Below are 21,280 nucleotides of genomic sequence, written 5' to 3' on the forward strand. Positions count from 1 at the left end.
CTTAACATGCTAACATTCAAATGTATTGGAATCGATTTTGACCTACGTATTTGCTAGCAAATCAAATACTGAAAAATTAGCTTAGCAGCATGCTAACACCCAACAACATTGGAATCGATTTTGATTTGCTAGCTAAACGAATACTGTGTAATTAGATTGGCAAAATGTTAACAAAGTGTATTGGAATCAATTTTGAGCAACATATTTTTATGCTTCTTAATACCGTGTTATTAGCTTAGCAACATGCTAAGCACAAGCTCAGTTTAGTGTGTTGTTGCATTATGAAAAGTGTCAGATGGCAATTCATAATACACGGAGCAAGACAAACATTAACTTTTCTATGGGTTTCCCTTTCATGCAAATTATGAGCAATTTAGTTGAAGTGGACATGTTTATAGCTAGTTACCTGAATATCATCTGGTTTAATGGAACAGACATTTAAAGGAAACTCTAGTGCCCCTTTGAGTATGGAGGTCTGTTACAGCTATATGAATGCAAAAAGCATGCATTCGGTATGTTCAAGACTTGCGTAAAGTACTTTAAGCTCAACAGATTAAGGGGGAAAAAAAAAGTGTTTGATGTAAATGAAATTATTCATGAGTCAAAACACTGAACAGCCATCTTGGATTGTGGACTTATAGTTAACGTTACCTTATATCTCAAGCCCACAGGTTCTCAGAATGTGATCAATAATTAAATCTTTCCAAGATGGTTTACCAGTCAAGTGCTTAAAGCTGCCCACAATAAACTGGATACTCTTTGCACATGGCTCTATTTAGCTGAATGAGTCACACCACGAGTCTACAGCATATCCTACCCGTTGCAAACTTATTCTCCAGCTCCGTGTTTCCAATGGCCTTGGCCGCCTGGCACATCTGCCTCAAGAGCTCTTCCAATCTGCGCATACAGCGGATAATACTGCCTGAGAGAGAGAGAAAGAGAGAGGGGAAGAGTAAGTCCTCTCTGTGCTCACTACATACCAATCACATATGGTCATTTTCAGTGCTTGTAACCCATAGTTTCAATGTCCAGTTGCATTAGAAATGTTTATTCCTAAAACCTTTCTTGGCACAAGGGGCTTTATTGGCATGATGTTCCAAGATCTCCAATGAGACCATTCCAGCATGAGGTGAAAGGGGGATGGAGAAAAAGAATATAAGGGAACTTCTCAATTTTTCATACAACATCTCTCCCTGACAACAATTTATCGCTACAAGAGCTTCGCTGTTTGCTAATGCACATGAACACAGCCAAAATCTCACTCAGGAGCTGGAGCACGGACAGAAGGGGAATTTTTTTTGACAGCAAGACATGAGATCCGTGTTTCAATGCTCGCGTCATGCTGCGGATATGGCCAAATCTCAGAGCAGAGGCCTCTGGGAGAAGACAAGCTGAAAAAATGTTTTAAACCCTTTTATTTCCCAACATGTCTCATGGTGTACTTAAGTCAGGACCAACTACAACATCGCTGATTCCAAATGTTCTCACAAACTAATTACATTTGTTCATTTCTGGGAAGCAGATGATATGAAAAGTCTTTTTATAGTAGAAGTCAAAACAAGCCATTGTCGGGAACTGGAGCTGGGCAATATAGGTAAAAAAACCCTATTAATTCAGGTTGAATGGGACACGTTTTGCCTATATTAAATATGTGAAAAAGCTTGACAAGCAGAAAGGCAGTATTTTGATGACCGTTGTTCTTAGGAAATATGTACCTTCAAACACGTCGGTCATTTTGCATATCTGAGAGAATGAGGAGCCGTTGGCCCAGGTGTAGACCACATCCATCAGGTGTGGGCGGAACTGATTCAGGTAAGAGTCCTCGTCCACGTCCAGCTTGGCCTCTGCGGACACCTTAGCAATTCGCTTGGCACATTCCTACAACCACAGCAGAAGTTCAGACTTTCATGACGATTATAGGTCAATTCACACCGCACCGACAGACGGCAACAGATACTTCGTCGGGTTTTGTCGGATCAGTGTGTTACCCAGGTCTGAGTCTGTTACCATCTGTCGGAGCTTGTTTTTGCTGATTGAACATGCCGAATCAGTGTTAGAATGTCTAAAAATGATTTCTTCTAAATTTTATACTAATTTAATAGCAGTTTGTACATCCTGTAACTGTGAACAGTTCACCAACATTGCAAATGAAGTAGTGAAATGAGGCCATCAAACTGACCTACAAACTCTTCACACATAGCAAAAACACTGTCAAACTGTTCAAAACTGTTTTTTTTGGAAGATCAGAATGATTTATCTGCATAATCCGTAAATGCAAACAGAGGCGGGAGTTTAAGCGTTATTTGGTAAATAGTGTGTGTGATAGAGAGCTTGTAATGTGAAGAATTTCAGGGTGGTTGAACAAGTCCTCCCCCTCGAACATGCTACCTGCATCTGTCGCAGCGGTCCGGCCAGCTGCTCCGTCAATTTGGGCATCTCATTAGCCTGTGGATGGAAAGAGGGTCATTCATCACAACAAGGAAATAAAGAAACACTGTCAGAACAAATAAACCACACATCTTGACGTAGTGCACTTTCTAAATTATGCATAATGGGAATGTGATCTGACAGGCTTCATGGGAGAGGCTTTAATTTTAGTTGTGAACAATGAGTCAGCATGGATGATGCCAAACATATTTGATGGCTTTATATAACTACTTAGTTATATAGAGTTATAAAGTTTTTCTTTTCAAGAATTTCATTGTGTTAAGGACTTCTTTTCTCATTAATATTTCAGGACAGCTGTAACACATTTTGGACTTTGTGTTAAAAACAAAATTTAATTCACAAGGCATTAAATTGACATGCTCGCCTGTGTAATATTCTTTGAAATGACAGGGGACGACTTGAGTAATTGTCTAAACCATCAGAAGTAGTAAGGTAACTGTGTGATGTTTCTTTTAGTATACTTTACCAAAACTACACTACAAAAGAATTGTGTAAAACCCAGTAAACCTTGAGATTATTACTTGTGACATTAGAACAATGGATATAAATGGATATGAGAACATGTTTAATTTAGTTTTATAAAACTATCTAGTGTCAAAAATACTGGTACTTAGGTACCAAGTCGGTACTGAAATTTTGAAAATGTGACAATACCAGCATTTCTGTAGTACCGGTAGTACCGAGAATCTGGGTATATTTGGTACCCACTGATAGGACTGTGCCAGTATTTACTTGAATATGACACGAGTGAAGCACAAAGCTTTGTTTACAAAAGAAATAATAGGTTAGCAATTAAATGTGACGTCGCAGCCATGGAAACATTTTGGTTCATGCCGAATGAGAGAGGTACGTGAGTCCATAAATTTAAGCTTTGTATTCTGTTTTGCGAATCACAAGAATTTAACAATATTCCATTAGCCTAGTTATTCCACTGAACATGGAATCTCTGTTTCTTTTCCCAAATCTTCACTCACGCAGGGGATTATAACGTTTCTTCCTTTCGTTCACTTTTAGGCCCATTATAGGCTATTCGCATTCTTTACTGTGGTAAAGTAGAAAAAACACCGTAGGACAGAAACCTTTTTGCTTGCACGTCAATTTCTATTTAACACAGTTTGTGCTTGTAATTAGACTTTATAAGCAGCGTCAAGTTTATTTGTATAGCGATTTTCACACAGGCTGGTAATTTTTACTTTCGCTTTCCCTGGCAGCGCTAAATCAAATATAGCCTGAATGTGTGAAGATAAATCTAGCTCTTCAGACCTTTTACAACAAGTGTCAGTTCCTTATAACATCAGGAGATAACATGAAGATATTAAAGCGAAATGGTCTCTTTCCTGTTCGTGTCCCACATCCCTCTCAAAGAGCAGAGCAGTAGGCTATATGACGCATCTTTGTGTAGAAATAAAAAAACGAATGTTTTTTTTTTTTTTTTTTAAATAATATTTAACTTTCTTATTATTTAGGTTACCATTATTTACCGATATTTATTTCATAGTTTTACAGGCTGTAGTGTGTCGTTTCATTGAAGGAATAGCTAAAATTAAACGCGCGTCTGTTACAAAATGGATGTTTGCATTTATTTATTTTTTTTACATTTCAAAATTTTTCATTGAGGTATATATTATATATATATATATATATATATATATATATATATATATATATATATATATATATATATATTATATATTATATATATATATATATATATATATATATATACATACACACACACACACAAACATACACACAAGCTCCAAATATTTATATGTATGTTTTTAAAATAGGCTATATAAAATAGTAAAATAGTTCCAACAGATTTTGCTGTGGTACCAAAATTGGTACCGAGAACCGTAAAAAATTTTATAGTATTGGTACCGACAACTGGAATTTTGGTACCGTGACAACGCTACAACGATCTCTTAAATATTTTCTAATTTCACTAAACATTTTCATTTAATTTCGTGAACATTTTTATTAAACATGGACCTTTATTTTCATTAAAAGGGCTTATTTCTGCTATTGTAGACTCATTTCGTAAATGTTAAACAATTAATTTAGACATGCACAAACTGGGTGCCGGTACAGATGAAGGCCAGTTTCGCCTCAAAGTCGTGCATCTTCGGAAGCGGAGCTGCACGCAAAGCTACAAAAAAAAAAAAAAATGCAGTGCACACTGCCATGCAAAATCGGTTTGCGCGCACTCAATGCGAACTTCCGCCAAAGCCGCAATTACGTCATTTTTGTCTCGCGCAATCAAGTGAATTTACGGATGCGTCAAGTATAACAGGCTTAACCGCGATAGAAATTATAATCCAAAATCTCTACCGGTTGACACATTTTGTCGTGTCTACTGGTACAGTGTCTACAATCTCCAGCCTCTAATCTGAACAACAACAATATAAAACAGCAACATTATCAACATTGCAAAATCTCTACCATCACACAGTATATACCATCATACAGGCCAGTCCTTAATGCTGACTAAAGATAACGGAGCGGTTAGTAAAATCATTATTTCTGTTTTTGCAAAATCTCTAATAGCTTGAAAACAGCATTGTCATCAACATGTCTATTTTAACATTCAAATTTTTATGATTTCAGTTTTTTTGGTTTATGGCCTTGGGCGACACTTTCACCAAGTTTCATGGTAAAATACCACAAGATTAACATCTCTCTACCGCCTGCTCTGGGATGCTTTTCCTTTCTTTCCCACCAGCTTATGCCAGATGATAAGGCTCAAATTGACAGATGACTGACGAGAATAAACAGCTGTCCCATGACCAACACGCTTCACGACCCGACACGCACGACAAATGGCACAACAGAGACAAACATAACACTGGGTGAACAAATAGTGTGTTTGGGGTGGGACTATCTGTTTGTGTGAGCAATAGCATTACACTGCGGTGCCACAAACGTTATATACTTGGTGGCCTATATTCTGTACTACTGAACTCTAATTGTTCCCTTACAAGATGTTTCTTGCACAAAAAGGTAATTTACTTTTCATGACCAATTTCTGTTTTTGTATTAAAGCCCAAAGTCTACTTCAATTCTGATGCAAACACATAGTTTGTTGTTGTTTCAGTAGTTTGTCGTTTAATCTCTCCCATTTCTTTTTCGACTGAGAAACACCGGGCTGGGCCAGTGTTGCCACGTTCTTGTGGTGTGGACCAACTAAATTTCGGTAAAAAAAAGAAACAACAACTCAGGGTCACACTAAGGTATGTGTACAGTGCACATGGGCTACATTTTGGCATCCGTATAGTACTCATGTATCCTGTTTTTTCTTTTTTCCCCTAACTGTACATACTACGCTTATAACAAAATTTACATCACACACTTAAAACTTCTGTATGTAAATGACCTCTTTTGATTGGCTAAACTCATTTCTCAAAAGCGTTTAAATATTTTTTACACCACAGCATTGTCTTAAGTTTTGATTCTGGCTGCATACATGGAATTGGAAAACTTCCAAATGAACAAAACTTTTCTTAGAAAATGACTTTCAGTATCTTTGGTATTGAATCATATATATGATAACATTTTTATGAACTAATTTGCATATACTGCAATTATTCAATGAACATGAAACGCTCTTCACAAGTCTCAAATAGAAGCTGGGCCTTTAAATAACCTCATTCCCTGCATTCATGACCAATTTCAAGCCAAACACAACAGGTTATTTGGGCCCATAACTGTCATAACCCATTGACTTCTCTCATATTACATCCTGACCACATTTCAACATGTGCATGATGACATTTTGGCCTTACGTTTTCCTGGAAGACGAAGCAGCTGAGGAGCGCAGTGGCCTGCTCCGCTGTCAGGTCGTTGAACAACCCGTTAAACACCATCTCTGTCAGCAGCAGCTCATCTGCACTGTAAACAAAGAGGTAATCCACAAGACGCTTTAGAAACAAGCTTGAGTATTAAAAATAAGGGCTGTTGAGGTGTTCTGTTTGCTTTTAGTGCATGTCTTTTAGCTATAACTGTTTAGAACAAAGACTAGAATTGTGAACAAACTATAAGCAAACAACCATCTTGTTTTTTGTTGTTGGTAATCCTACCTGCTGATCTCACAGGCCACACGCCCTTTCATCTCGATGACATCAGAGGAAGTGGCGAATCCCAGGCGCCGCAGCACACGCTTTCTGCACTTCAGCTCGTCCATCTGCAGCACAGTACGAGCTCTCTTCAGCTCACGCTTTGCCGCTTTAATGTCCCCTGCAATCTAATACACAGAAGCACAGCGAGAAAAGACAATTATTGTTTTAAATATGTGGTTTAATGCATCAGTTTCTGCATCTACAACAACCACATGTTCCTGCAACATAAACGTAAATTAAAAAAAAATGCATGTTCCAGGAAGAAACAACAAAAATAGCAGAGCTACTCATAACACACTTGTCGCACGCTCTTGCATACAAAATACATCATTAGAGGTTTCCACAAAGGACTTCTGTAAACATACACCTGAATTTTTTTTTTCGCACTTATAGTTAAAATGTTTGCATGTAATGCATCAGCAACTTGACGGCAAAGGTGCCACATAGAAAACAAGGCTGTATCTGAAGTGTAAAGCTTTAACGCATTGGTCACCAATGGATACAGCGCTGCCATCTGTACAAAGAGCATGAAACATGGGCAACAATTTGTCTAACTTAAAAATAAACCATGCTTCTTTGTTCCATGTATTTCTGAGGCATGCAACACTATTTTTCAAGATTATTGAGATCATTATCCTTTATGCTATTTAGAGTCAATTCACGTGAAGTCACTACTCCTAAAAATAAAAATGTATTTTTACTATATGACATACACTTAAATGGAACTGCTGGTCATAGAGAAGACTGCAAACAGGAAGTGGGTTACATTTTTTTTTTCCCCCTCCAGTTTTCATTTACATCATTAATGTTATTTCAAGTTTAAGTATTTTATGTGCTTTTGTCATTTTTAGTAGTTGGGTTTCTTTTGTTGAATATTTCTATTTAGCTTTATTTTTATTTCAGTTTTAGTAATTTTAGTACTTTAACTTAAACATTTTATTTCAGTTAGCTGCCAAGGCAACATTTCTAACATTTAATTTTAAATCTAATATTATTTTTTTTTAGCTTTATTGCAATTAATGAATTTTTTTTTTAATAGTTTTCTTTTTAGTTAACAACAACACTGATAATGTCCTGATGATATCAAATGCAATTGATTGCAGCATTATGTACAGGTCTAAAGTTACAAATTATGGGGAATTTAGTCTTCGATCTACATAAAATCCTACCAACATCGTTTTATTTTTTTCATTGGAGTAATGACAGAGTGGATTGAATAGCTGACTAAATTATTTGAACATTAGCTAGCTTATATTAAACAATTAGCTACCATTCACTAAAAGAAGAAACCCAAATCAGTACAGATAACTAATATCAGTTGAGACAGAATGGTTAAATAGTGCTGGTCTGCTACGACACAATTGATTCACCCCTTACAAGACTTGGTCCTAATGCCATTATCTACTTAACAGCTTATCTGAGATCTTTCTAAAGTGATTCAGGCTCAGACTGAAAACAGGACACTGAGAAGAGCCGAATTGTTTAAGCAAAAAGGGCAAGAATGTCTCACTCCCCCAGAAACCACATCCAACCATCAACAACACATTCTTCAGCATTTAATATCCAAACACGCTGTATTGTGTACTGCTAATGCTAATGTGTGGCCTGAATGTTATGACCTACATTCATGCCCACAATTAGGACATGAGCTCAATGAACAATTGTACCTCACAATAAACCAGAAAATATGTTAATGTCCTAGAAGAAAGTAAAAGTCATTCAAATCACCAAAAAAAATAAAACGTAGTTACATTTTATGTTTTATAATAGACTTCAAAAAGACTGGCTTAAGCTAGTCCCAGACTAAAATGCATTATTGAGCTTTTTTAACTGAAAGCAACTTGCACTGACTTATCTTAAAATATGTCAATGTCATTGTTATTGTTTTAAGATGCACACCAGTAATGTTTTTTTTGTTTTTTCTAAGGCACGTTCATAAAACTATTGAACTAAGGCCTAATCCTGGCTTAATCCAAGCCCTGTCTGTGAAATCGGGCCTGTAATTTATAAATACGAGTACTACATAAAAATTCAAATAAATAAAATAATATATGTAAGCAATAAGGTACGAGAGGCTGTGCTGTATCATGAATAAGTCACGGCTGAAGGGTGTTGTTAGGCACGACGCGAAGCCAAAAAATATGTATCAATGCAACTTTCATGAAGTAAAATCACAAAGCCTTCCTTCCGCCGGAAAAAAAATAGTCCCTGACCATGAACAGCAACAGAAGTTGCATTGTTACACCATAGATGGCAGCAAAGATTGTCTTTATGAGTGAGCCACTCAGTAGCGAAGACTTTTACATTGAAAAGACTGAATTGTTGTGAACACGGAACAAGACACAACTGACAAATGCTTTGACTAGCGCTGTCAGTCACGGGAAAACCCCTTAACTGTTAAAAAGACAAGATAATGCATCGGACATTTAAACAGACTTTTTATTATGAACATAGGACTGACCTGAAGGAAAATGCTAAATCTGAATGCAGGTAATAAACTCGTTCAATCGATCTCTTTCACACAATACTCTTCTACATAATACAGTAAGCTTCAATGAACAATATCAATAAAGAACAAACAGTTTACGTTGCAAAGAGTGGTTGCTAAGGGTGTTGTGAAGTGATACACAGAATAGACCCTTTTCACATTTCCGGGTTTCTCAGAAGCAGTGAGAAAGTCTATGGTGGTGAATGATGGAATACATTTTTTGCGTTCCCATTTTCTCAAATAGCAGAAGAAAAACTCAATAGTGTTTTCACAACTTTCAAAAAGATGAAAAAAAGAGATTGATAACGGCAGTCAGTAGAGAGAAAGATATCAACTTTACCATCACTCCCATAGCCACTGTATTAGAAACACCCTCACAACTAGTTTTTTGTAATTTGATTAAAAGGTAATACAATACTAAGAATAATCTTATAAATGTACATATTTAAAAAAAAAAAATGAAAATATAAAAAAAAAACTTTGCAAGATTATATATATATATATATATTTTTTTTTTTTTTTTTTTTTTTTTTTTTGGTAACTTGGGTTACAAAAAAATAAGTTGTAGCTACATTTTATAGTACACTCTACAAGCAATTATTATATAATAGAATCTGGCCATAATACAGAGAGCATTAGGTTCACTAGGCCATTGTGAAGGTTTAGTTCTAGGTTAGTTCCTGTAGATCTTTATAGAACAGGGTTGAGCTAACCAAAAGTCTAATCTGGATTGGAGGGATATCCCAAGTCTCCATGATGCATCTGACCACCTGATTCCATAACACGTACACCAAACAACAAATATAACCCATGCACAAAGCCTACAGGGACCGTATTTAAACAAAAACACTTATCCCCTTAATACCGTTGCACAATGTGAGCAACTATGTGGCCGTATGAGATTGTTTGTGATCCGATTTGAGCACCTATTCACCCTGCACTAAAGCCAGTTTCCCGCTTTTGTTTGGTTATGGTGGACCTTCAAGATTTCAGCCGCAGGAAATGATATCCACCCCTTCTAGCGCACTAAACAATAGAGCCATATTTTTAATGACATTTATGTCTCCTGCGCTGACCAGAAAAAGGTTGCGTCTATGAAAAGAAATGACATTTATATCAATCCCGCTTTGACTTCTGCGCATTCACGCACATCCTACAGTGAACTCACCAGTGCTTTCTTCTCACACAGAGTGTAAACTGCCTCCAGGTTGGGGTCGCTGTGCAGGGGGTGCGTGTACATCCTGTGCTCGAATGCCTCCACCTTCTGAATGACCTTCTTCAGTGCTGGATCCTTGATACCCATGTCGTCTATGGGATCAAGCAGCGGAATGCCATCTGGGAAACGTTTCTGCACCTCCTGGGAACCAGAAGCAGTCATGTGCTTTAATCTTTAAAATTATTATAATGATCATCACTCAACACCTTCCATTAGGAGAACTGGTGAGATGGTCCAACAGGAAAAACAGTTGTATGGCCGCTCCTAGAGATTAGTGTCTGCAACAAATTGAGGTCAGTTCAGTGAAATGTAAAGGAAGTGTGTGATTGTGTAGGGAAGGGTTCAGGATTAACAAGACTAAGCACAGATGTGCCTTAACTTTTTGTAGTGTATGTGTGGTAGTATGCAACAGTAGTAGTAGTATGCTACAGTGTTGTTACATCACTACATTTAAAGGGGACCTATTATACAAAATACATTTTTACATGGTGTTTAAACAAATGTGTGTTGGCAGTATGTACACATACCCACCCTATAATTATAAAAATCCACCCACTCCTTTTGTTTTTATTCCCCATAAATCATAAGCAGTGTCTCACAACAAAACATCAGTTTGTACAGGCCTCGCCCAGACACTGCTGTATTAGCATAGACCCCGCTTCCAGGTTCTACGTCAGAACGCCGGCTCAGTATTGGCCGATGCTGGACCTTGAATGTGGTAATTACGTTGCTTGCTCTTGGGGGGGGATCAGAAAAATCTCTGATTTCATCAAAAAAAAAAAAAAAAAATCGTAATTTATGTTCCGAAGATGAACGAAGGTCTTATAGGTTTGGAATGACATGAGGGTGAGTAATTAATGAGAGAAATTCATTTTTGGGTGAACTAACCCTTTAAACACTATAAAACATGGAAGTTAGTTTTTATACTCATGAGACATGCCCTCTGATAGCCAGCTTTCTGTGCGTGTGCTTCAGATGTGTGCACTCAGAAAACGATAAATTAGAAGTTTAAACTGATATAGCATGCAGATAATAAACTTTCATGATGAAGAAGAACTGCAATGCCCGTGAGTGTGACTGCGATATAGATAATCAAAACCAAGCAAATGTCTTGTTAGTATTTAGCAGATTATTCGATGCATGCGGGAGCTGTGAATGAAGGAAGCGCCATTCTGGATAGGTGGCGGGGAGCAGCAGCTCATTTGCATTTAAAGAAAAAAAGCATGTTTTCGCTAGCACTCAAATATGGGTATTTACAACATGAAATAAATGATCTGTGAGGTATTTTGAGCTGAAACTTCACAGACACATTCTAGGGACACCTGAGTCTTAAATTACATCTTGTAAATAGAAAAGGGGTATAACAGATCCCCTTTAAAGAGGACATGTGGTTTTTTTACATTTTCAACTTTTAGTGTGTAATGTTGCTGTTTTAAGTATGGAAAAGATCTGCAAAGTTCCAAAGCACAAAGTCACTCTATCTTGAGTTGTCTTCCAGGAACGAACACGTCACAATATTCCTCATTTAAATAGTTCCCGCCCAAGGCATAAACTTTGGTTGAGTTTGAACTGACCAATCAATCAGAGTACAGTGAGCTTTTCAGAATGAGGGGCTTCATAGAGACAGAAACTAAACAGAGCGTTACTGACAGACTGCGAAGAGTGGTGTTCCCGTGTGTATCTGTGTAAGCGCTCAGTGAAGAGCGTCATTGAGGACTATTTACAAAGTTTTTGAAGCATTGATCATATAACATATAACATATCCAATGAGCGCGTCAACACAATGGCCAATCAGAGGTGTTTACCAATCCGCTCAACAGAGCTCAAAGTGCACATTTTTAAAATTTCAGTACCGACTTTGTACCGAAGTTGGTACTTTTCACAACTCTATTGTAAAAGGGCATAACTGGCTCCCTTTAATGAGAAGCATCCAGTTGATACCTAGTAAAATATCAATCATTTCATTGAATTGTGTAAAAAACATCTTAATTTTTAAATAAAGTAAAAAAAGTTTAAAAAGAAGTAGTAGTGCAAGTAGTATGCCATTACCAATATACTCATTGTGTGTGTGCTGACCTGTATGGATTTGAGCATGCTTTGTCGGTTGTCGTAGGGCCGCAGGTCTTTGGGGATATACAGGCGCACAGAGCTAATAGAGGTGATGAGATGAAGAATCACAGGAACAACCTGAAAAATAAACAGACAGTTCTCATTGGACGACCCTCCTCTGGCTGCCTCTGCATGAAGAACTTCATGTCATGGCCATATATGACCAAAACCACAGCGAGAAGATGGAGGGTCAATCTAAACATTTAGCAGGACTGGTGTGGACATAAAGCAGACTTTATGAGCCCACGGAGATGGGGAAGAAAAACAAGAGCCATCAGCTAAAGCCATCGAGCCTCAAACTTCTGGAGCGCTAGTTAAATTGCTTAACATTTGGAGGAAGAGGTCAAGAGAGGAAAACGAAGACAAAATCACTGCCATCACAGCTGTATTGTAGTACTATTATGATTTTATGCTTTGTGACATGGGCGACTTGTTTTTCTAGAGTAGATTATGCTTCAAGAACATAAGTGCCAGTATTTTGAACTCCAGCCAAATGAACCTGTTCAAAATCCAGCTGGTGGAGGCCGAGTACCCACGTTCCACAGGAACAGGGTCCGTCTGCTGAATTAGGATTTAATTTGGGCTGCCACTTGATTAAAAATTCATTCCATTAATACTGATGATCAGTGTCATCAACTAAAACAATGAAAAAATATTTTCAGGAATTGAAATACCTGAAATTAAATATAAATATTAGATGAAAAACTTAATTTTACAAGTTAAATAGCTTAAATAAGTTGAAGCTGAAATACTGAAATTACTAAAAAGTAAAATTAAAAAATTAAAAAAAAAACAAACAAATGACCACAAAACAAAATGACAAATTAAAATAAAAATGAAAACTGAAAATATAAAAATAAAAGCTAATTCAAAATATTATTAAAAACTATATTAGTATATAAATATTACTAAAATAATACTGAAATTGATTAAACTGAATTACATACTGATTAAATCAAACTTATCGCAATTAATTGCACATCAATATTGGTTGAAAAAAAACATCAAAATTAAATTTTTAAAAAGAAAAATTCATTTTTAATACACAATGCAAAATAAAGTTTCATGGGTGCTTGATTTTCTCAATACGCAAATCACTGGCAGGGAGGTAAAAAACAAACAAACAAACAAGTTCGAATGGCTTTTTTTTTTTTTTTTTTTTTTTTTTTTTTTTTTAAAATGGCCCTGGCCTTTGATTTCAGTCTACTTTGATGGTTTCCTGTGCACAGCTGAGACATACATACATTTCTACATAAAACCTAAGCTGGTGTGGCAATTCTGGGGCAGGTTAACCATCAAATTATCTCACCTGCATCTCACCCTTTTCCCCTGGGCCTGCTGGTTTGGCTGCTTCTGTGGCTGCGTTCTTCACACTGTCTTTGCTGCAGTGGACCAGAACTTCCACCACAAACAACGGGTCAATATCACCACCTCCGGCCTATAAGAACATACACATTAATTTTTCTCTGCACCAAAAAAAAAAAAAAAAAAAAAAAAAAAAAGACAACAGAATTTGGTTTTTCATGACCATTTTTCAACCTTTAAAGTAAAGCGGCCTGCATTTCAAAACCAGGTTCAGAAAGAAGTCATTCTTGCAGCTTGAGCCTGGAATACACTACACAGCTTTTAAAAATGGTGCAGTTTTTAAAACACTAGGCATCCATACACTTGCCGATTTTGCAAATGGTTACAGAGAAACCTGTAAAGCTGTGTATGCTTTGGTAGACACAGTTCAAATCAATCTGAACACAAACTCACGCAGAAATGTGTCTCGTTGCCAGGAGAAACAAAAACAATGTGTTCTAAAATCGGCTCAAAATATCAAACATGTTTGATATCCTCAGAATACATATAATCAAAGTCTGAAGCCAAAATAAAAAAAAATAAAAAAAGTCTGCACCCATCATACACTACGCAATTTTTTTGTGATACCCATCAACTTCACATGCCAAAAATCTGCAAGTTGGCTCTGACTTTCGGCAACTAGCATTGATTCAGCTAGACAAATCGGGGCAAAAATTTGTGCGAAAGTCATGTAGTATATTCCAGCCTTTAAGTAACATCTCAAAAGATCGAGAAAAATTGGATTCCTCACAATATATGACCTCTTATAATATATTATAGTTGAGCACTAACCACAAAGAGGAAAAAAAAAAAAAAAAAATCTGATAATACCTTGACATTTGCCTTCTTTTGGAAATTGACAACTGCACCCCAACCAAAATCCAGATCTTCCTTTTTCACCTAGAAACGAAAAAACAAAAAAAACAAATAGTGTTTAGCAAGCAGGTTTGTGGGTCTACATTTTCCAACAAAATGGTTACTAGATTTAGATGAAATATTAACTATATTTGCTTGTACAGAAAGAGCCACTGGCCATTTACCCTGACCAGCCTGCCTGGCTGCAGGAAGGGCAGGCAGTATCTAGGTTTGTGAATAAATTCCTCGATTTCTTTGCCTAGCTTGGCCAGCTGCTGACGGATCTTGTAGTAGGTCACCACGCTCTCTTCATTGGGGATTCGTATCGCATTATACTCCTCCTCCAGCTTTTTCATCTCTGTGAGAATCACAGAAAATAAAGACAAAAGTGAGAAAAACAATGTCAAAAAAATTCTGAAAGCTATGTGACAACCCAATTACTGATTATATGTAACCTCTAATGAACAGGCAAATCTAGTTTTAACCAAATTTTAACTTGTGTTGTGCTAAACCCGTATGACTAACAGGCTTTTCTGACAACATGATGATGAATAAATTACAGAATTTAAACTACGGGAAATATTCCTTTAAATCACTTACTCTCCACAACACCAGGCACGGCTCTATAGTGCTGGAACTGGTAGAAGGATTTCTCCAGCATGTACTCTGGGTTGATCTCCTCCACACGTAGAAGATTGAGCACCATGTTGTAGGTCAGGTGAAACGCACTGTTCAGAGGGTCCGCCGAACCCTACGAGAATAAAAGGTGTTACTCAAATCATGAATCCAACACAATCCATTGACAGCTATATGGTGAGAAAGACAGGCAGTAAAATCAGTTCTCTCTAAAACTAGGCTGGATGATCTATTTAACCATTTGACAATATTTGATGTGTATTTTTAGAGTAATACATATCTACATATTTGTTGTAAAAATGTCTTATGGTGTTTTTTTTCCTTTTTAAAACAAAATAAAACTTTAATTCAAGAAGTAAAACACTTAAAATACTTCTGAGTTCTGAGACTATGGAGGGTGGACCTCGCAGTTTCTGTGAAAACAGGTTTACAAACGAGTCTCGTTACAATTGTAGTGAAATGCTGTAATCATCTGTCCACAAAAAAAAGTTGGAAATTAAGCAATTGAGAAACTAATACATAACTGGTGCCCGTTGTGTTATTAGGGGCAAGGAATCAGAGAGAGAGAATACACAAAAAACAAAAACAGAATTCTGTTTCTAGCCCTTAGGGTTCAAAAATTATTAGCATAAACATAAGTGAAAAATTGGACAGTTGGTGGCGCTAGAGAGACTAAGTTAGAGACTTCAAATTTGCTGTGGTTAATGTTAGGACTGTCCTCTATCTGTGTGTCAAATTTCACAACTTTTTACCATACGGTTGTATGGGCTGCCAAGAGCGGAAGAAGAAAATTAACGGATACAAAAAAAAAAAAAAAAAAAAAAAAAAAAGGTTGTGCTACCCAAGGCAAACATCTTTCTCAAATTCCACAATACAAATAAAATAATAAAACAATCAATCGCTGAAGCCTTCTTTATGCATAAGTAAACATCGACTGACCATGCTAAGAGTAAGAAAACCACAGGGCTCTGTCTCTTAATCAACAGGTTTTGCAACACAGAGCCTGACTCCGCAAGGGCCCAGAGGAGCAAATTGAGAAGGCACTACTATTGTGCCAGTTGATTCATTTTAGTGACATGGCTTTCCCAGTATTCTCTCAGAAACTTACAAAAGAACCACGATAAAGTACAATTTGAATTCAGTCAGAAGGGCATTAAGCAAGACTTTAATGGACCCCAAGCAGAGATGGGATTTGGCACTGCAAGCTTCAGAGGGGGGAATTGGGAGTCTGCAGGGACGAATCTTGGCAGGCAGGCGTGTGAGACCGAGAGAAGAGCTTATGGACTTCATGTTAAAGAGTGTATTAATGAATGGCTTTACCCCTTACAGAGGGTGCCAAGGCTTAGAGGAGGATAAGGGGTTTAGGATCAGAAAGTTTGTGCGTCAGAGTGTGTTGGCCGTCACCTGAACAAAATGCGAGGAGAACTGCTTAAAACAACAGTTCACTCAAAAACGAAAACAAAAATGAAGATTTATCATTTTCATGGAGTGTTGGTGTTTCAGTGCGTTACCTTCAGTAACTGTTTGCCCACCGCAGGGCTCATCTTCTCATCCACCATGAAAATGACTATTCCCCTCTCGTCCATTCCTCTTCTGCCAGCACGTCCTGACATCTGGATATACTCTCCAGAGGTGATCTAATGTGGAGGGTGGAAAAAAATGGATTTATAACTATTGCAGTGGTTGGCAATAACAAAAAATGAGAAAAAAAAAAAAAAAAAAAAAAGTAAAAAGAAACAGCAAAAGCATGTTAATTGGTTAAAATAACCTTACCATATACAGTGAATTATATACATTATATACATTAAATACAGAATTATCTACTACAAAAATCTATCAAATTATATTGAATTGTTTTTTTTTCTTACGGTAAAATTTATTATGTCTCATTTACAAACCAACTGTAAAAGGACACAGCCAAGTGTGGTGCAATATATTTATATTAGATTTTATTTAAATATTAATGATTATGTATATCCTGTTTTGTTCTATTTTATGTTTAGTTTATAGAAATGTAGTAGTTAATGAATGTATATGGTTATGAAACTGTACAGTTACCAGGGACAGAAATGGATGAATTGTTCACAATCAGACTGATAATGAGTATTTTAAAAAAAGTAAACAGGATCCATTGTGATTTCATGCTTGTCGAGCGCTCATCCCTTTTTGTTCTTATTTTATTACTGACTGTTTACTTGTCTTTAATAATGATTAAAATGTATATTAATTAGGCTAGTAGTTTTGCTGTAGTATCAAAATTGTAACAGAATTGTAATGTTACACTGGTATCTAAACATTTGAACCACTGACCCAAAGAGGCCAGTAGAAAATAAATCCTTAGCACTGAACCCTGCTGAAGCAGCTCTAAATATGGGCTGTGCTATTAAATGAAAGATAAAATATGATAGATCAATATAATGAGCAGTGAAAGTAACAGAATCTTGTACAATACATTTTAACAGGCATAATTAAGCATTAAAATAACTGAAGGAAATATATATTTGCTAAAGAAATTAAATCACTGAATATGATTCAAATTCTTTTGGTTTCTTCCTAATATATTTAAAAATAACATATGCAATGAAACGTTAGGTTACTGACGTAACCCCGGTTCTGTAATAACATGAAGTGAGGTATCTCACTATGGGAACGCCGGAGGCGTGACCGATCGCGGAAGCACCAATAACACCGCGTCTGCCAACCACGGCAGACTAATCGCTGCATCAATCAGAGAGTCCCGCCTCCCTGTATATAAACCGCAGCTACCTGCCATTTCGTCAATCTCATCCAGATATGATGAAACTCTGACTCCTCCGTTCCTTAATGGCGTCAGAGCCGGTTCCACACATTAGGTGAAAACCCTGGGCGCTAAAGCAAGGCCAAAGGGGATTTTCATATACTTGTATGCTGTACCCTGATAAGCAAACCTCAGATATTTTCTGTGAGCAGGAAAAATATCTACGTGAAAATATGCATCCTGGAGGTCCACTGAGGTGAAGCAATCCCCTTGACGAATACTTTGACACAAAGTTCTGAGCGAAAGCATTTTGAATTTGTATTTTCTGAGGTGTTTGTTGAGGACCCGTAAATCTAAAATCAAACGGAGACCTCCCCCTCGTTTGGGAATCACAAAATAATGGGAGTAGAAGCCCATCTGGCTTTCCTCCGTTTGAATCACTCTTATCACTCCTTTTCTCATTAAAGAGGATATTTCTTCCTCTAAAACCTGAGCTGCTTCCCCTTGGGCCACTAAAATTACCACTCCATTGAACACAGGAGGTTTTACAGCAAATTGAATTCTGTATCCTCTGTCATGGTTAAAACCCAGGTTAAAACCCAGGGATGAACTGCGCATGCGCAATGACGCATATCTCCTCCCAGAGCACTGGGTTGGGTGAACCGGAGTCCAGCTGATGCCCCATCTCCTATAAAAACTCCGCTTGATAGGCCGTAAGGAGGGACGTCGCGTTCAAAGCACGGACGGCCAGTGCAGAAGATTTCTAAATCTTTCGAAAAACAGAGGCAGCGAAGCGCTCTGTTTTCCCTGGCAGCGAGGCCCCGGCTGAAGAGAGTGCTGCCCTGCGACTCGGGTGCAAATGATTCGCCACAGATGATTCTACAGGGGAAGGATCCGCCATCCCCAAGTCCTCCATTCCCTGAACATCCAGCCTCGAGAAGCCCTTCGAACAGCGGGGGAAGGAAGGATGACACCTTCTCCATCATCTCACCCCACGAGCTGGCGGCCTGTGGACAATCCATCGGTTCCTCTCTGGGTTGAGCAGAGAGGCATGGGTCCGACTTCCCAGCTACTGCAACGCGAAGCCTTCGGTCTCGGGTTTTAACCGAGAACGTTGTGCAGTGAGGACAGCCCTCGGGGTTGGACAACGCTGCCTGAGCGTTTAGCGCCCAAGCAGGAGATGCAGAGACCGTGTGAATTCTTCGCAGAAATCCACTTTCCGCACGCACACGGATGAGGAGGACGGCCTTTTCCTCCGGGGCTCTTCGGTTCTTTTGCAGTGGCCATGAAGCCTGCACTCTCTTCGTACAGTAAGCCCACCACAACGTGACAACTAGTACGGAGCTGTGTTCTCTTTGGTGCGTACGCCAAAAACTTGGAAAAATAGAAAAACTTAAAGCAGAAAACTCGCCTTGACGCGTTAGTTATCTTACTCTAAGTGGCAAGTTACTCAACAAACGTTAAGAATATATTGCGTTTGGGACGTTACCTTGCGGCTCCGTCTGTAAACTGTTAAGCAATAATTCCCAAAGTCTGCTGAGAACAGCTTCCGAAATCTTCACGGGAAAGAGAGCGAGAGTGACGAAATGGCAGGTAGCTGCGGTTTATATACAGGGAGGCGGGACTCCCTGATGGCTGCAGCAATTGGTCTGCCATGGTTGGCAGACGTGGTGTTATTGGTGCTTCTGCGATCGGTCACGCCCTAAGGCGGTCCCATAGTGAGATACTGAAATGTTAGAAAGAGAACTACAGGTATCGGTATAGTTTTAGAAAAAGTAGTATCGGTGCATCCCTTGTTCAAACATTTGAGGTTGGTAAGTTTTTTTTTAAATGTTTAAATAAGTCTCATGATTTATTTGATCAAAAATACAGTAAAACAGTAATATTGTGAAATATAATTACACTTGTACAATTGTACAACTGTTTTCCAGTCTTCATCGTCACATGATCCTTCAGAAATCATTCTAATATGCTGATTTGCACTCAAGAAACATTTCTTATTATTAATGTTGAAAACAGATCTGTTGCTTAATATTTCTGTGGAAACCGTGATGCATTTATTCCAGAATTCTTTGATGAATAAAGTTCAAAAGAACAATTTTTTTTTTTTTGTTAAATCTTACTGACCAAACTTTTGAACGGTTGTGTATACTTCATCTTCTGCATTTTTACCCATTGATTTTCATGTTTTTCATAGATCAGGAAGTTGAGCGTTCTGTTGACGTGCATAATGGTGGTAAAATCACAACAAGATGTGGTTGTTAATAGATTTTGCTGTGGGGAAACATCTGCAGTTGCCCAAACGATAAGGTTTCCATTTGAAAGTTCCTTACTGGTACGGCTCTGATAAATCACAATCTGGCACCAACCTCAAACAATGTAACATATCAGCCCATTCGTTTTGCAAATATTGTTTTTACCTGATAACCCCTCCTAACGTTCCTCTGCTATATTACCGCAACCCGTAGCTGACCCCAGATCAGTTTTATCTTCTATTAACTGCTTAAAGTCCCAGAGAGGGGCTCAGTGCCTGTGATCGGTTAGTCAAAACCTTGAGTGTAAGTTTTCTGGCAGACTCATGGTTACCAGATGTTCCTCACAAAACGTTTTAGATGGCAGCTTCCATCGCTCACTCGCTCTGTGCTAGAGTATAAAGCCAAGGGCCTCTTTTATTCACAACAGCTTGAGTCATTGCCTCACACTCATGCAAACAATACGTGGCAGCTTGGACGGCACTGTTGCTTGACCCAGTGTCCTCTCTGTGCAACAGTGGATGAAGAGGCAAAAGAAATGCATTTGGAAATTTGATTAATGAGTTCGGTGAGAAGGACGGAAGATAAAGTTTGTGATTTACCCAGCGGAAGTCTTTGCCATCATATTTGCGCGCACTGGTGAAAAGCACAGTTCGAGCAGGCATGTTGATCCCCATGGCGAATGTTTCTGTAGCAAACAAGGCCTAGAGAGAGAGAGAGAGCGAGAGAGAGAGCGAGAGAGCGAGAGCGAGAGAGATTGCACCAAATCATTTCCACAGACACAAACAAGTTATTATGAAAATTTTGGCTGAGAAACTAGTGAGGTGTCTTAAAGGGACAGTTCACACAAACAAATCTCATTCCCTCACAATCAAACCTGTATGACATTTTCTTCCATGGAACACAAAACAACTTTTTGAAGAATATCCCGGCTTCTCGAGTGGACAGTGGTTCAACCTTAATGTTATGAAGCGACAAGAATACTTGTGTGCAAAAAAAAAAAAAAAAAAAAATTAAATAAAACAAAATAACGACTTCAACAATATCTAGTGATGGGCGATTTCAAAACACTGCTTCATG

The 21,280-nt window shown here is 37.9% G+C and overlaps 1 protein-coding gene across 1 annotated transcript in view; it reads right to left on the minus strand.

Moving 5' to 3' along the window:
• Nucleotides 1–21,280, minus strand: part of mtrex (Mtr4 exosome RNA helicase) — a 40,931-nt gene that overhangs the window by 1,314 nt on the left and 18,337 nt on the right. Inside the window, exons 14-26 of the mRNA XM_051910485.1 lie at nucleotides 20,803–20,904; nucleotides 16,723–16,848; nucleotides 15,176–15,326; nucleotides 14,761–14,933; nucleotides 14,552–14,620; nucleotides 13,686–13,814; nucleotides 12,344–12,454; nucleotides 10,220–10,408; nucleotides 6,525–6,688; nucleotides 6,231–6,336; nucleotides 2,389–2,445; nucleotides 1,716–1,878; nucleotides 818–922 (exon numbers count right to left, since the gene is read on the minus strand). Coding sequence (XP_051766445.1) covers nucleotides 818–922; nucleotides 1,716–1,878; nucleotides 2,389–2,445; nucleotides 6,231–6,336; nucleotides 6,525–6,688; nucleotides 10,220–10,408; nucleotides 12,344–12,454; nucleotides 13,686–13,814; nucleotides 14,552–14,620; nucleotides 14,761–14,933; nucleotides 15,176–15,326; nucleotides 16,723–16,848; nucleotides 20,803–20,904 — 1,645 coding nt within the window. The remainder of the gene's footprint in view (nucleotides 1–817; nucleotides 923–1,715; nucleotides 1,879–2,388; nucleotides 2,446–6,230; nucleotides 6,337–6,524; nucleotides 6,689–10,219; nucleotides 10,409–12,343; nucleotides 12,455–13,685; nucleotides 13,815–14,551; nucleotides 14,621–14,760; nucleotides 14,934–15,175; nucleotides 15,327–16,722; nucleotides 16,849–20,802; nucleotides 20,905–21,280) is intronic.

The sequence above is a fragment of the Ctenopharyngodon idella genome, chromosome 10 (genome assembly GCF_019924925.1).
Source record: "Ctenopharyngodon idella isolate HZGC_01 chromosome 10, HZGC01, whole genome shotgun sequence".
Taxonomy (NCBI): domain Eukaryota; kingdom Metazoa; phylum Chordata; class Actinopteri; order Cypriniformes; family Xenocyprididae; genus Ctenopharyngodon; species Ctenopharyngodon idella.